The sequence below is a fragment of the Anolis carolinensis genome, chromosome 1 (genome assembly GCF_035594765.1).
Source record: "Anolis carolinensis isolate JA03-04 chromosome 1, rAnoCar3.1.pri, whole genome shotgun sequence".
NCBI classification, from domain to species: domain Eukaryota; kingdom Metazoa; phylum Chordata; class Lepidosauria; order Squamata; family Dactyloidae; genus Anolis; species Anolis carolinensis.
This window is the reverse complement of record NC_085841.1, coordinates 2,828,503-2,844,176: the sequence shown is the minus strand read 5'-3', so window position 1 is coordinate 2,844,176 and position 15,674 is coordinate 2,828,503. Positions and strand designations below refer to the sequence as shown.

The following is a 15,674-nucleotide window of genomic DNA, read 5'->3' as shown; positions in this document are numbered from 1 at the left end:
TGGAACTCTCTGCCACAGAGTGTGGTGGAGGATCCTTCTTTGGAGGCTTTTAAGCAGAGGCTGGATGGCCATCTGTCGGGGGTGCTTTGAATGTGATTTTCCTACTTCTTGGCACAATGGGGTTGGACTGGATGGCCCGTGAGGTCTCTTCCAACTCTACTATTCTATGATTCTATGACTGTAAGAGCTGTTCAGCAGTGGAACTCTCTGCCCCGGAGTGTAGTGGAGGTTTTGAAACAGAGGCCGGAAGGCCATCTGTCAGGGGTGCTTTGTATGTGATCTTCCTGCTTCTCGGCAGAATGGGGTTGGACTGGATGGCCCATGAGGTCTCTTCCAACTCTACTATTCTATGATTCTATGACTGTGAGAGTTGTTCAGCAGTGGAACTCTCTGCTCCAGAGTGTGGTGGAGGCTTTGAAACAGAGGCCGGATGGCCATCTGTCGGGGGTGCTTTGAATGTGATTTGCCTGCTTCTTGGCACAATGGGGTTGGACTGGATGGCCCAACTCTGGGATTCTATTTTTTATGGTTTTCATTTTTATGTCTTTCTCACCCCGAGTTTTAACTTAATGTTCATGTGGTCTGCCCTTGTTCTCATTGTCTCCTTGTTTTATTTTGAAATGGATATTATTATTTATTGCATTGCTTATTGTATTGTGATGTCCTGTTCTTTTATATGCTGTTTACATTGTATTGTTTTGGGCATGGCCCCATGTAAGCCGCCCCGAGTCCCCGTTGGGGAGATGGTGGCGGGGTATAAATAAAGTTTTATTATTATATTATATTATTATAAGGACTTTCTCACTGTGAGAGCTGTTCAGCAGTGGAACTCTCTGCCCCTGAGTGTGCTTTGAAACAGAGGCTGGATGGCCATCTGTCGGGGGTGCTTTGAATGTGATTTTCCTGCTTCTTGGCACAATGGGGTTGGACTGGATGGCCCATGAGGTCTCTTCCAACTCTACTATTCTATGATTCTATGATTCTATGCTATGCAGTTCTCTATCCCTGTGGTCCACGTCTCTACCTGACTGGATTCATTTCCCAAAACACAACTCAAGACGCCCATCTGTCAGCAGGGCTTTACTGGGGTTGGAAATGTTGGGGTCTCTTATTTATTATTTTATTTTATTTACAGTATTTATATTCCGCCCTTCTCACCCCGAAGGGGACTCAGGGCGGATCACAATGAACACATATATGGCAAACATTCAATGCCAATAGACAAACAACATTCAGTTTTAGACAGACACAGAGGCATTTTTTAACATCTTTCCAGCTTCACGATTTCCGGCCACAGGGGGAGCTGTTGCTTCACTGTCCATTGGTGGCTGTTCTTCCTCTTCTTTTCCTCATGAGCAGTTTTATGGTGTTGTAGATTAGTTAAATTAGCCTCCCGCATAAAGCGTACCTAAATTTTCCCTACTTGACAGATGCAACTGTCTTTCAGGGCTGCTAGGTCAACAGCAAGCCGGGGCTATTTTTTTTTTTTTTTTATGGTCGGAGGCTTAACCCGACCCGGGCTTCGAACTCTTGACCTCTCGGTCAATAGTGATTTATAGCAGCTGGTTACTAGCCAGCTGCGCCACAGCCCTTCCAACTGTATGGCTTCCTTTGGATTCTGGGGTCCAAGCCACATCTGAGAACATGCGCTTGGCCATACGTTCCAACATCTGGGAACATTTCCCGCCCTTAAAACTGAACAAAGCGGTTCTGCAAATGTTGTCTTGCGTGGGGAGGGGGATTCGCCGGCGTCTCACAGATGCACACAAGATGCCAAAGCGTGTCGGACCCCCCCGTCCGGGGGGGTCCGACACGCTTTGGCATCTTGTGTGCATCTGTGAGACGCCGGCGAATCCCCCTCCCCACCCTGTTTCAAAATCCCTGCATCATCCATCACCTGGAAGGTCCATCTCCAACGTAAGACTCACCTGGCTGCCCTTTGCACACCAAGGTGTCAATCCCTTCTTTCTCCATACAACTATTCTTGGGGTGCCTTTGCACCCAGCTCCTGTTGCATCTCATGTGATCCTTGTCAAGCGGCTGCTAATCCCGACTCTTTTGTTTCGCCTCCACCTGGTTGTGTCCCCTCCCGGTTGTGCCTTTTTCCGCCTCTCCAGATGGGCTGCTCTGGTATAAAAAGGGGCTGGCGGAGAAGTGGAGATGCAGACAGGAGCAGAGAGAGAAAGACAGACAGACAGACGGAGAGAGAGAGAGAAAGAAGGCACCGAGGAGCATTACGGACCAGGTAAGGCGAGATGCTCATCTCTATCTCCTGCAGCCTTGAGCTGGTTTTCATCTCCTCTCCTTTGGATGGATAAGGCACCTATCCATTGCCAGACTTCTTTCTTCTTTTTTTCATTCTTTTCTTTTCTTTTTTAATTTGCAGTCTGTATTCTGATTATACAGCTTCCAAGAAAGTGTTTCCAAAAATTTCAAATTTCAAATTTTTTATTGTTGTTTTATTGTTGTTGTTTTTTTTTTTTTGTTATTTTAAAGCTAATTGTATTGTTTTAATCTATTTCTGTAAACCGCTCCGAGCCAAACTGGGAGTGGCGGTATACAAGTCTAATAAATAAATAAATAAATAAATTAGTTTAAATTGAATAAAAAAAACAGTTTTAGCACATCATCCTACGTAAAGACTAGACAAATACAGCCATGGCCAAATATTAGTAAAGAGTGGCAAATGGGCCCAATTAAGTACAGTAGAATCTCACTTATCCAACACTCGCTTATCCAACGTGCTGGATTATCCAACGCATTTTTGTAGTCAATGTTTTCAATACATCGTGATATTTTGGTGCTAAATTTGTAAATACAGTCATTACCTCATAGCATTACTGCGTATTGAACTACTTTTTCTGCCAAATTTGTTGTCTAACATGATGTTTTGGTGCTTCATTTGTAAAATCATAACCTAATTTGATGTTTAATAGGCTTTTCCTTAATGCCTCCTTATTATCCAACATATTCGCTTATCCAACGTTCTGCCAGCCCGTTTATGTTGGATAAGTGAGACTCTACTGTAATTGTATTGTTTTAATCTATTTCTGAAAACCACTCCAAGCCAAACTGGGAGTGGCGGTATACAAGTCTAATAAATAAATAAATAAATAAATAAATAGTTTAAATTGAATAAAAAACAGTTTTAGCACATCATCCTACGTAAAGACTAGACAAATACAGCAATGGCCAAATATTAGTAAAGAGTGGCAAATGGACCCAATAAAGTAGTGTAAACACAATCTAGGCATCTAACTTTATTGACTCCAGTACTGAGAATGCATCTTTATATTCGTCAGTTTCTTCCAATTCCTTTTCATTTTCTAATAGTTGAACAAGATCGGCCCGTGCAGCTTCTAATCTGCGTTGGCAATCTGGAATCATCATTCGAGATTCCTGCAAGACTTCAATCTGCTTTTTTCTTGAATATTCATCAGGATCTTCAGTTTTCATTTTCACAATTCTTTCTTTTTTTAACTGGGTCACTTGATCCATTGCAACCCTCCCTTTCTTTGGCTAAGAGCTTTCACTTCTCTTCTTTCTCAACACCCTTCTTTCTTTTTAAACTTGTCATCTTTCAGTTTATTTCTTGCTAACATTTTCACTTGAGCCATTGCAACCCTCCTTTTCTTTGGCTAAGGGTTTTCACTTCTCTTCTTCCTTTCATTTTAGCTTCCTCTACTTGGAAAGTTGGACATGGCATAGGAGAGGATGCTGGAACTCTACTAGAGTCAACCCATTGAATGGATGGGATTTACCTATTACAATGATTATTATAATAATGATTATTTCTACCCAGCTTAATAACACAAGGACGTTGAACGTGGTATTAGATGCTGGGACTCTGATGAGTTCTTAACTAGAGTAAACCCATTGAATGGATGGGGCATAGGATAGGATGCTGGAACTCCACTAGAGTCACCTCATTGAATTGATGGGATTTACCTGTTATTATGAGCATTATAATTATTATTATTTCTACCCATTTTAACAACACAGGAAAGTTGGGCATGGCATAAGATGCTGGGACTCGGATGAGTTCTCTATTAGAGTAAACCCATGGAATCTATAGGATTTACCTGTTATTATTATTATTATTATTATTATTATTATTATTATTATTATTTCTACCTAATTTAACAACACAGGAAAGTTGGGCATGGCATAAGATTCTGGGACTCGGATGAGTTCTCTACTAGAGTAAACCCATTGAATCTATAGGATTTATCTGTTAATATGATGATGATGATGATGATGATGATGATGATGATTATTATTATTATTATTATTATTATTATTTCTACCCATTTTAACAACAAAAGAAAGTTGGGCATGGCATAAGATGCTGGGACTCAGATGAGTTCTCTACTAGAGTAACCCCATTAAATCTATAGGATTTATCTGTTGTTGTTATTATTATTATTATTATTATTATTATTATTATTATTATTATTATTATTATTTCTATCCAGCCTAATAACGCAGGGAAGTTGGATATGGCATAGGATACTGGGACTCTGCAGTAAGGTCTCTTCTAGAATAACCCAATCGAATCTGCGAGTTCCAGCATCCTATCCTAAGCTATGTCCAACTATGGGATTTACCTATTATTATGATTATTATTATAATTATGATCATTTCTACCAGCTTAACTCACGAAAGTTGAACATGGCATAAGATGCTGGGACTCTGCAGTGAGTTCTCTACTAGAGTAACCCCATTGAATCTATGGGATTTACCTGTTATTATGATTATTAGAATTACAATCATTTCTACCCAGCTTAATAATGCATGAAAGTTGAACATGGCATAAGATGCTGGGACTCTGCAGTGAGTTCTCTTATGAAGTTGAATCTACAAGTTCCAGCATCCTATCCTATGCCATGTCCAACTATTTACCTATTATTATGATTATTATGATTATAATTATTTCTACCCAGCTTAATAATGCAGGAAAGTTGGACATGGCATAGGATGCTGGAACTCTGGTGAGTTCACTACTAGAGTAAACCCATTGAATCAATGGGATTAACCTAAATCAATGGGATTAACCTTGAATCTATGGGATTTACCTGTTATTATCTTCATAGAATCATAGAGTAATAGAGTTGGAAGAGACCTCATGGGCCATCTAGTTCAACCACATTCTGCCCTGCAAGAAAAGCACAATCAAAACACTCCCGACAAATGGCCATCTAGCCTGTGCTTAAAAGCCTCCAAAATTTTTAAACCGATAATAATATTATTTCTACCCAGCTTAATAAAACAGGAAAATTGGACATGGCATAGGCTGCTGGTGAGTTTTCTACTAGAGAAACCCCCACGAACTCTTATACTTCCCAAGTGTCTTGGACTATATCATGTATCGGCGAATAATGCTTGCAGATCCAAGTAGGGTGGCCTTTTGCAGCTGACAGATAATAATTTCATCAGCACTGATTGTGTTCAAGTGCAGGCCAAGGCCTTTAGGCCCTGCACCCAGTGTGCCAATCACCACTGGGACCCCCTTGGCTGGCTTGTGCCAGAATCTTTGTAGTTTGATCTTTAAATCCTCATATTGCGTCAGCTTTTCCAGTTGCTTCTCGTATATCCTGTTGTCACATGGGATTGCAACATCGATGATCCATACTTCGTTTTTTAACATGATCGTGAGGTCAGGAGTCTTGTGTTACAAAACCCTGTCCATGTGAATTTGGAGTTCCAGAGTTTTATGGCGTGTTCATTTCCTGTAACTTTTTCCAGCTTGTGATACCTCCAGTTCTTTGCCACAATCAGATGGCATTTGTGGCACAAGTTCCAGTGGATCATCTGAGCCTCTGCTTGTAGTCCGTCTGATTATTATTATTATTATTATTATTATTATTATTATTATTATTATGACACAGCAAACAAGATAGATATGCTGGATTTCGTATCACAAAATCACAAGTCAAATACTTCCCAAGTGTCTAGGACTGGGTGATGTATTTTTGGATGATGTGCGCAGATCCCAGCCAGGTGGCCTTTTGCAGTTGGCAGATTGTAATTTTGTCAATGTCTATTGAGGCCAATTAAGGCCAAGATTGAAAAATCAGCTGATGACCCAAAATGCAGACAGTGCAAGTAAGCTGACGAAACCATTGGTCATATCCTCAGCTGCTGTAAGAAAATCGCACAGACAGACTACAAACAGAGGCACAACTATGTGGCCCAAATGATTCATTGGAAGTTATTATTATTATTATTATTATTATTATTATTATTATTATTATCTCTAAAAAGAGACCAAAAGATCAGTATTCAGCAATGGGCTGAATCGGTCTCCTTTAGCTGGGACTAATATATTAAATATTCAACTTACTTTTCTCAAGGATTAGCAGGAGTTAAATTTTGCTAGTAGCTTTGTTCAGGATGAGAATGAGAATGAGAATGATAATGATGATGATGATGATGATGATGATAATAATAATAATAATAATAATAATAATAATAATAATAATAATAAAGACATTTTGTTTGTTCCCACCTCTCCTCACTGCTCAAAGTGGGGTACAATAATGATATTGGACAAAGCATGCATAACCATAAATGTATGTTTCAGATTTATAGTTTAAAATTAGCTGTTTAAAGATGTGTCTAAACTACAGAAGCACGGATATCAATCAGTAGAAATCAACTCTAGATATTAGCCTGAACATTAAAGGAGCTTTCTAAAGTAAGAACTGGTTTTAGTGGAATGGGGCAAAGCATCTTTAATGTTTGTACTAAAATCCTTGATTGATCCCTCACCTCCATCCAAGAACAGTGAAATCTAAGGGTACAATACACTGCAGACATAATGCAGTTTGACACCACTTTAACTGCTGTGGCTCAATGCTATGGAATCCTGGGAGTTGTAGTTTGATGAGGCACCAGTGCTATTTGGCGGAGAAAGCTAAAGATTTTAAAAACTACATTATTTTCGTAGCATTGAGCCAGGGCAGTTAAAGTGGTGCCAAACTGCATTCTTTCTACAGTGCAGATGCATCCTAAGTTAATATTAGCTGGAATCCCATTACCACCATATAGACTGCATAGGCTGAGGATGCATCTCAAACTGCAGAATGAATGCAGAAAAGAAGGTCTGGGACTCTAAAGCAGCCTGAATCAATTCCCCCCCTTGAGACTTTAGATTTAGCTTCAAAGAACTGTGCATTGGGAGAAAATAACATATGTCTGCATGTGTAGTTTATAGGAACACGCTGGCAAGCACTTTCTCGGGGTAAGCGCATGGCACCGCCCCACATCTGGCGCATATTTGGAACCGCTTTGGGGCTTTTTCCCCTTTGTTTCATATCATGGGAAAAGGATTAACACTTTGCGACTCATATATTCCCACAAGGAGGCTTGGAGAAAGAAGGCGCCAGGAGAAAAGGGAAGGCAGTGGATCTACAACAGAATCTAACAATGGGAAGGGGGCTCCAGAGGGCATGTAGCCCAACCCGCCAATGCACGAATCCATGAACATGACAATTTGTCATCCATCACTGGAGAATCTTTTACCTCTCAGGGTCATTTAAAATTGGCTACCCTGTTTCCCCGAAAATAAGACAGTGTCTTATATTAATTTTTGCTCCCAAAGATGTGCTAGGTCTTATTTTCAGGAGATGTCTTATTTATGGGGAAACACAGTATAAAGCTGCCACCCCAAACAAACATACATATAAATGCGAAATAGGCATATTTATCCCAGAGGCAACAATAGGAATGGACCGTGGCAATAGTCTAAAGTTCTCAGTGTCTTCATTCTTGTAGTTATGATACAAGGGTTATCCAGAAAGTAGATTACGTTTTGGAATTAAAAATGAACAAAGTATAGGTAAAGGTAAAGGTTTCCCCTGACGTTAAGTCCAGTCATATCTGACTCTGGGGGTTGGTGTTCATCTCCATTTCTAAGCCGAAGAGCCAGCGTTGTCCGTAGACACCTCCAAGCTCATGTGGCCAGCATGACTGCATGGAGCGCCGTTACCTTCCCGCCGGAGCGGTACCTATTGATCTACTCACATTGGCATGTTTTGGAACTGCTAGGTTGGCAGAAGCTGGAGCTAACAGCGTGTGCTCACTCCGCTCCTGGGATTTGAACCTGCGACCTTTTGGTCTGCAAGTTCAGCAGCTCAGCGCTTTAACACACTTTGCCACTGGGGCTCCTGAACAAAGTATAGCAATGAATGAGCTTGGGAACTCCTTCCGCACAAAACTCTGCCGCTTACATCCTCAACCATCCGGTCACCCCTTCCGGCAGCTGCGCATCGTCGCCAGTGTAAGTGGCAGAGTTTTGTGGGGAAGGAGTTGCCAAGCTCATTCATCGCTATTTTCCTCAGCAGCTGCGGCAGCAGCTCCCTCCTCCTAGATCTTACTTTTGGAGGATGTCTTATATTTGGCAATTCACCAAAACCTCTACTAGGTCTTATTTTCAGGGGATGTCTTATATTCGTGGAAACACGGTGGATTAAGGATGCATCTACACTCTAGCATAGATGCAGTTTGACACCACTTTGGTCACTTAACCAACTACAAATCCACCTCACTGTTGTGTTATCTAGTCCACATTTTACTATTCTGTTTGCAAGAAGGGGGACCTTGTCATTGGTCTTACTGAAATCAAGATATGCTACATCCACAGCATTCCCTGCATCTATCAATTTACTACGTGAATGTATCTCAGGATAGCTTCACCTTGCTATATACACCAAACTGCATACAGGTTGAAGTCTTTTCAGTTTATTAGAAAATGGAAGATAAAAAGTTCTTAAAAAGCAAAAGTAAAGTTCCAAAAGATCGTTACAAAATAGAGCCTTAGAGAATAATTCAGGAAATCACAAGGAATAAACAAAGTCCCATCAGAGCATGCCAAAGTCCCAGGAACATCAACACATAGGCTGCAAGGTAATCCAGGAAAACAAGAGCTTGCTTCTTGGTTGAACGAAAGTTGCTTTGACAAAGGTTTATCTCCAAACACTTTAATACCCTTTGCACAACATGAAAGCATTTCTCTGGCCTCTGACCTCCCTCTTGTTTGCAATTCTCAGACTCCTCCAAACCCTGAATTCCAAATGGTCAGCTCGATCTAAGGAGCCCGTTTCATCAAGGTCAGCCTGCTCGTTAGTGTCAGCCTACTTGCTAGCCTCGTTATCAGACTGAGAACTGTCCTCCTTTTCTAAGTCAATTTGCACCTGGCTAGCTTCAACATCATCAACAACACACTCTATTCCTCATCTTCTACAACAGGGACATTCTGAAACTGGTTTTGAACCTGAATCCCATCATCCTCATCAGAGTCCATCTGAGGTTCCAACTGAGTCATAACACCCTAGACAATCCCTGTAACTCACGGTCTTAGCCTCTTCACACTCTCGTGCCCTTAATATGGTGTCCAACTCTTCTGTTTTGCAGGGCCCCCGTGCTTTCCCCCCGAAGATGTTGACCCGCCAGTGCCACGGCCTCTTGGCTATGCTTGGAGTCCTGTTCCTCCATTTGGTGGCCGGGGACCATGGACCCTGTTTGGACGGCGGGTGGTGCCAGGACATGGCCACGGAGGCAGATCTGATGGTAAGTTGCAGAAAAAGGAATTCCTGTTGTGGAAACATTGCAGATGGCCTTTCTTTGTATATATTGAAGACATAGGTCTGATGTATCACAATTGTTCTGTCTATTCACCTGAAAGACCTTAAGGGATAAGCTTCTTTAAGGGGTAGTTTTGCGGAATATATTTTTGAAAAGAGATGCATCCCAATTGGTTAATTTGGCTGCCACTCACTGCATGGATTGCCTGGCCATAGTCATTTTGGCTTATCTCTGATATTTTTCATTAGCTCAATTAATAGGAAACAAGGTACAAAATAATTGATGCAGTTAGAGCTGTTAGCTCCGGCTCCTGCCAACCTAGCAGTTCGAAAACATGCCAATGTGAGTAGATCAATAGGTACTTCTCCAGCAGGAAGGTAACAGCGCTCCATGCAGTCATGCCAGTGGCCACATGTCCTTGGAGGTGTCTACGGACAACTCTTTGGCTTAGAAATGGAGATGAGCACCAACCCCCAGAGTCAGACACGACTGGACTTAACATCAGGGGAAAACCTTTACCTTTTTAGAGCTCATAATCCACTTGTTACTGTGGTTGTTGCACGAGTTGTAATGGCAAAATGATCACACAATGAACAGTTTCACCTTGTAAGCAATGCAGCCCCCAAAGTGGCGATTCCCAAGAGTATTGGCAGAATTAAAAATAGATGAAATAAGGATTGAATCTACACTGTGGAGTGAATGCAGTTGGGAACCACTTGAGCTGTGCTTGCTCAATAACCTACATAATCCTATCAGGATTTCAATGGAAAGTGTCCGAAGTCTAAAATTAATTATTTATTTACTACATGTATATCCCACCCTTCTCACCCCGAAGGGGACTCAGAGCAGCTGTATGTACATACAATATATTATATTATTAGCATAGCTCAATATTAGCATTATATATTACTATATTGAACTATACCTCTATACTGTAATATTATATGTAATATATAACATATAATTAATATAATTATATGGTTTTATTATTAGTATTATATTGTATAACATAATATTATTATCTATATTATATGTATATACAATGTATTATATTATTAAAACTGATAATAATATAATCAGGACGGGGGCCAGGTAAATAACCTTGGAGGGCTGCATCCGGCCCCCGGGCCTTAGTTTGGGAACCCCTGGTATAGACACACAGAGGCAATTTAACATTTCCAGCTCCTTGAGGGTATGCTCGATTCCGGCCACAGGGGGAGCTGTTGCTTCACCGTCCACGAGTGACACCGAGTGCTGTACTTCCTCATTCCTTTCTGCGTGCTGCTGGCAGTTTTATGGTGCTGTAAATTAGTTAAATTAGCCTCCCGCATAAAGCGTACCTAAATGTCCTAGTTGACAGATGCAACTGTCTTTCGGGCTGCTTTTTTGTGTGTGTGTCAGGAGCAACCTGAGTCGCTTCTGGAGTGAGAGAATTGGCCGTCTGCAAGGACGTTGCCCAGGGGATGCCTGGATGTTTTGATGTTTTTACCATCCTTGTGGGAGGCTTCTCTCATGTCCTCGCATGGAGCTGGAGCTGATAGAGGGAGCTCGTCCGCGCTCTCCCCAGGTTGGATTCAAACTGGCAGGCTTCAGGTCAGCATCCCAACCTTCAAGTTACAAGGCTTTAATCCTCTATGCCACCGGGCTGCTTAGGTAAACAGCAAGCTGGGCTTTTTAATGGTCGGGGGTGTTGTGACCCAGCCACAGGCTGGCCAGATTCAAGATGAAGATGAAGGGAATTCTGGTTTTGGGATTCAAGAGCTGTCTGAGGCAGAAGCCAGCTCAGAGATGCAGTTTAGTTCAGAGGCTGGAGATTTGCAGTTTCAGTTTGAGCAGGATGAACTGCTGACCCCAGGGGAGATAGATAACAGTCAGGCTGACATTCCCTTGAGAAATAATGAGGGAGAAACTTCAGCTTTGAGAAATAATGAGGGAGACGCTTTAGCTCCAGGCCAGGTGCAAGATAACGGTAGCACAAGTAATGAGTTATTCAGAGAGGACCGTTTATCTTGGATGGGTTCCCAGTTTCGTAGAAGTGAGCGCTTGGCAAAAGGGAGACTAGCTGTGGGAAAAGGAACGCCTTTCTAAGTTGCTATTAAAGTGTGCTTTTGCAGAGCACTCTTTGTCAGAGCAATTCCTCTCTTTATCTAGGTGGATGTTCTCTTCGTCAGTGTTCTTGGATTTTTGGGCCTTGTTCTTTGGACTCTATGGACTATTACCTTGCCTTGTGGATTATTGCTCTTGCTATGCTCTTTGAACTTATGGACCTTGCATTTTGGATTATTGGACATTTCTTTACCTTGTGATCTTATTGGTCTTATTGACTCTTTCAGTACAACTTTAAACTACCTTTTGATTGCTTGCTTGAATTTTATCCTGCTTTGCTTAATAAAAACCTCAAAAGACTATCTCTGTGTCTGACTGGGTATCTATAGCAAGGTGAACTTAGCCTGAGGTGCGAAAGGGGGCTTAACCCGACCCGGGCTGGCTTCGAACTCATGACCTCTCGGTCAGTAGTGATTTATTGCAGCTGGTTTCTAGCCAGCTGCGCCACAGCCCGGCCCTATTCTAACTGTTTCCCTCTCTGTTGTCTTCCGTTCCCTTCCAGGAGTGCCTCCGAGCCTGTCGAGACTCGCTCTCCCTCTCTGACGAGACCCCAATCTACCCCGGCCACGGCCACATGAAGCCCCTCTCGGATGACCTCCAGAAGTACGTCCTGAGCCATTTCCCGTGGGACAAGCTGGGCAAGAGTGGTGAGGACGGAGACTCCACTGCCATGGTCCTCCCGGCGTCTTCGCAAACCCAGGAGACCTGGGACGGGGACCTGGTCGGCGACTCTTCCCTCGAGCGGGATGATGGCAAGCGCTCTTACGCCATGGAGCACTTCCGCTGGGGCAAGCCGGTGGGCCGGAAGAGGAGGCCGGTCAAGGTGTTCCCCAACGGCGCAGAGGAGGCCTCCACCGAGACCTACCCGCAAGAGTTCCGGCGAGACCTGTCTTGGGAGAGCCCCGAGGGCCACTCTGAGGAGCCGGACGAGACCAAGAAGGATGGCTACAAGATGAACCACTTCCGGTGGGGTGCCCCAGCCCCGAAGCGGAAGCGTTACGGCGGGTTCATGACCTCCGAGCGCAGCCGCATGCCCTTAGTGACTCTTTTCAAGAACGCCATTGTCAAGACGCCGTACAAGAAAGGCCAATAATTGCGGGAAGGGGTTCGGGGTGCCCAGACACCCCACATGTAGAATATCTCTGGCCCATAATGTCATTTAGATACTGTCAACGGAGACCATTTCTTTACATTGTTCTTACTTGTTCTTGATAACCGAGGGAGTGGCTGTTTGATGTTTGGTGTCCTGGGGTGCATCTACACCACAGAACTAATGCAGTTCGACACCGCTTTAACTGCCACGGCTAAGTGCTACGGAGCCTTTGCATTTAAAGCGGTGTGCTCTCAGAAGGATACATTTCTGCCACTAACTTCCATGGATCCAAATCCATTTCATCACCGAGATTGTGCATCTACACTGTAGAATTAAAGCAGTTTATAACTACTTTACTTCAGTGCAATGGTATTTGGTGAGGTACCTTCGCCTTCAGGCAGAGAAGGCTAAAGACCTTGTCAAACTACAACTCCCATAGTGGCTAAAATAATATCAAACTGCATTCCTTCTACAATGTAGACGCACCCCTGGCTTTGAATGCACAAAATAAATCTGGAGCGGCAACATGGAAAGGGGTAGCTAGCTATCTTTTGCAAAGGCAGAGTATTTTCATATTTTCAACCAGCTGTACTATACTGTAAATGAAGGGGGTTCAAAGATATATAATAAGACTAATGACAATACATCTTTTGCAAGCTAAACTGGCCTCCGAAGTTTTTCTTTCCAAAGTGTGACGATGGTTGCAAGTGCGACGCTTGAGACAGGAGTGAGACAAAGTGGTGTCTGGAATCCCCAGATCTGGGGGGAATGCATTGAATCCGCTCTGGGTTTTAGTCCTAACTCTAAAGATACACTCAAAGGTGCTGAGTCCAAGGTTCTGGACATTTTTCAAAGGGCAGTCAAAAAGTGGAGTAGATTTGCCACTCCATAGACTTAAATGCCAGGCGTAAAAATTCAATAATTGCACAAATATTATGAAGTTTTGGGTCCAGATAGATTGCCCTTATTATTTCAAGTTTATACATTGTGGGAATTACTTCTGTAATAGAAAATTGTGTGTCAGAGGCAGGAATACAATGGGGAAAAATATAATAATAATAATAATAATAATAATAATAATAATAATAATAATAATAATAACACTTTATTTATTTATTTTCCACCCTATCTCCCCAAGGGAACTTTGGGTGAATCACAGTACACATACATTGCAAACATTCAATGCCATTTGGACAGACAGAACAGAACAGAACAGACAGAAAGGAGGTATGTTGTCGAGGTCCAGCTTTGGTGCCTTGGAGGTTGTGCTCGGATTCAGCCACAAGGGGGTGCTGTTGCTCCATTCTTTATGACAAAGAGCCATCAGAACTTCCTCCTTCCTTTTGGTCACTGGCATTTCTGGTCTTTTTCCTTTATGGTGTCATAAAATACCTCCTCCGCTTAATTAGCAGTACAGTAGAGTCTCACTAATCCAAGCTAAACGGGCCGGCAGAAGCTTGGATAAGCGAATATCTTGGATTATAAGGACTGATCAAGAAAAAGCCTATTAAGCATCAAATTAGGTTATGATTTTACAAATTAAGCACCAAAACATCAGGTTATACAACAAATTTGACAGAAAAAGTAGTTCAATACGCAGTAATGTTATGTTGTAATTACTGTATTTATGAATTTAGCACCAAAATATCACGATATATTGGAAACATTGACTACAAAAATGGCTTGGATTATCCAGAGGCTTGGATAAGCGAGGCTTGGATTAGTGAGACTCTACTGTACCTAATTTCTCTACTTACAGTTCTATGCTGTTTTTGAACTGCTTAGGTAAACAGTGAGCTGGGCTTGACAGTTGGGTGCTCACCCCGACCGGGCTTAGAACTGGCCACCTTTCGGCTGGTAGATCTTATTACTGCTGGTGATTTACTACCAACTGTGTAAAGCCCAGTCTAGATGCAGGTTCCTGCATCTCAAAAACAACAACAAAACAATGGAGCCAAGTATGGCACGCATAAACCTAGAAAAACACTTTGGACATTCTTTGAGAGCACTAACTAGCAAAACAAATCTAAAGATTTTAAAAAATCACTGGCATCCACTTTTCTTATTATTTCTATCATGGGATGCAAAAGGGATCCCACTTTAACATTAGGAAGAATTTACTGATGGTCAGAGCTGTTCAGTGTGGGGTGGGGGGGATATGCAGAGTCTCCTCCTCTGGATGTTTTTAAGTAAAGTCCAGATGGTCATCTGCTGGGAGGGATTTAATTGTGCCTTTCCACATGACGGGGTTTATTTGTTTATTTATTTACGTCATTTCTATCCCACCTTTCTCACCCAAGGGGACTCAAGGTGGCTTACAGATCTGGCAAAGATTCAGTGCCAATAAAACAACAATACAATAGAGTAAAAACACAGAGCAATTAAAACAATTAAGCATTAAAACACATGAAATAATATAACAAACTTAAAACATATAAAGTGGGTTGGACTGGATGACCCTTGAGACCCCCTCCCCCAACACTATGGTTGCAATTCTTTATTATTTCATATAGAATTCTAGAGTTGGAAAGAGACCTCGTGGGACATTCAGTCCAACCCCATTCTGCCAAGAAACAGGAAAATCGCATTCAAAGCGCCCCCGACAGATGGCCATCCAGCCTCTGTTGAAAAGCATCCAAAAAAAGAGACTCCACCAGACGTTCCATATAAAGTCTGACTAAAGTGGAATACAATGAAAATATGACTTCCCTCCATCTAGGCACTTTTATGGATGCAGCCAAGAATCACATTGGCCTTTTGAGTTGCTGCATCACTTTGTTGGCTCATGCACAGCTTGTGGTCTTCTAAGATTGTAAGATCCCTGGGCAACAACTGGAGACCAGGTTCAAATCCCTGCTCTGGCCTGAAATCCTAAGCAAGTCACACACTC

At 42.3% G+C, this 15,674-nt stretch overlaps 1 protein-coding gene across 1 annotated transcript; it reads left to right on the top strand.

Moving 5' to 3' along the window:
* The first annotated feature begins 2,054 nt into the window (after positions 1-2,054).
* Positions 2,055-13,446, top strand: pomc (proopiomelanocortin). The gene is made up of 3 exons (XM_003227906.4): positions 2,055-2,245; positions 9,415-9,570; positions 12,194-13,446. Exons 2-3 carry the CDS (start codon positions 9,439-9,441, stop codon positions 12,782-12,784), a joined length of 723 nt encoding a protein of 240 aa, XP_003227954.1. The 5' UTR covers positions 2,055-2,245; positions 9,415-9,438; the 3' UTR covers positions 12,785-13,446.
* The last annotated feature ends 2,228 nt before the right edge of the window (positions 13,447-15,674 follow it).

Coding starts and splice junctions, on each gene's coding strand:
- pomc (XM_003227906.4), top strand. CDS start 9,439: ATGTTGACCCGCCAGTGCCACGGCCTCTTGGCTATGCTTGGAGTCCTG. Junction 9,571..12,193: donor CCACGGAGGCAGATCTGATG/GTAAGTTGCAGA, acceptor GTTCCCTTCCAG/GAGTGCCTCCGAGCCTGTCG.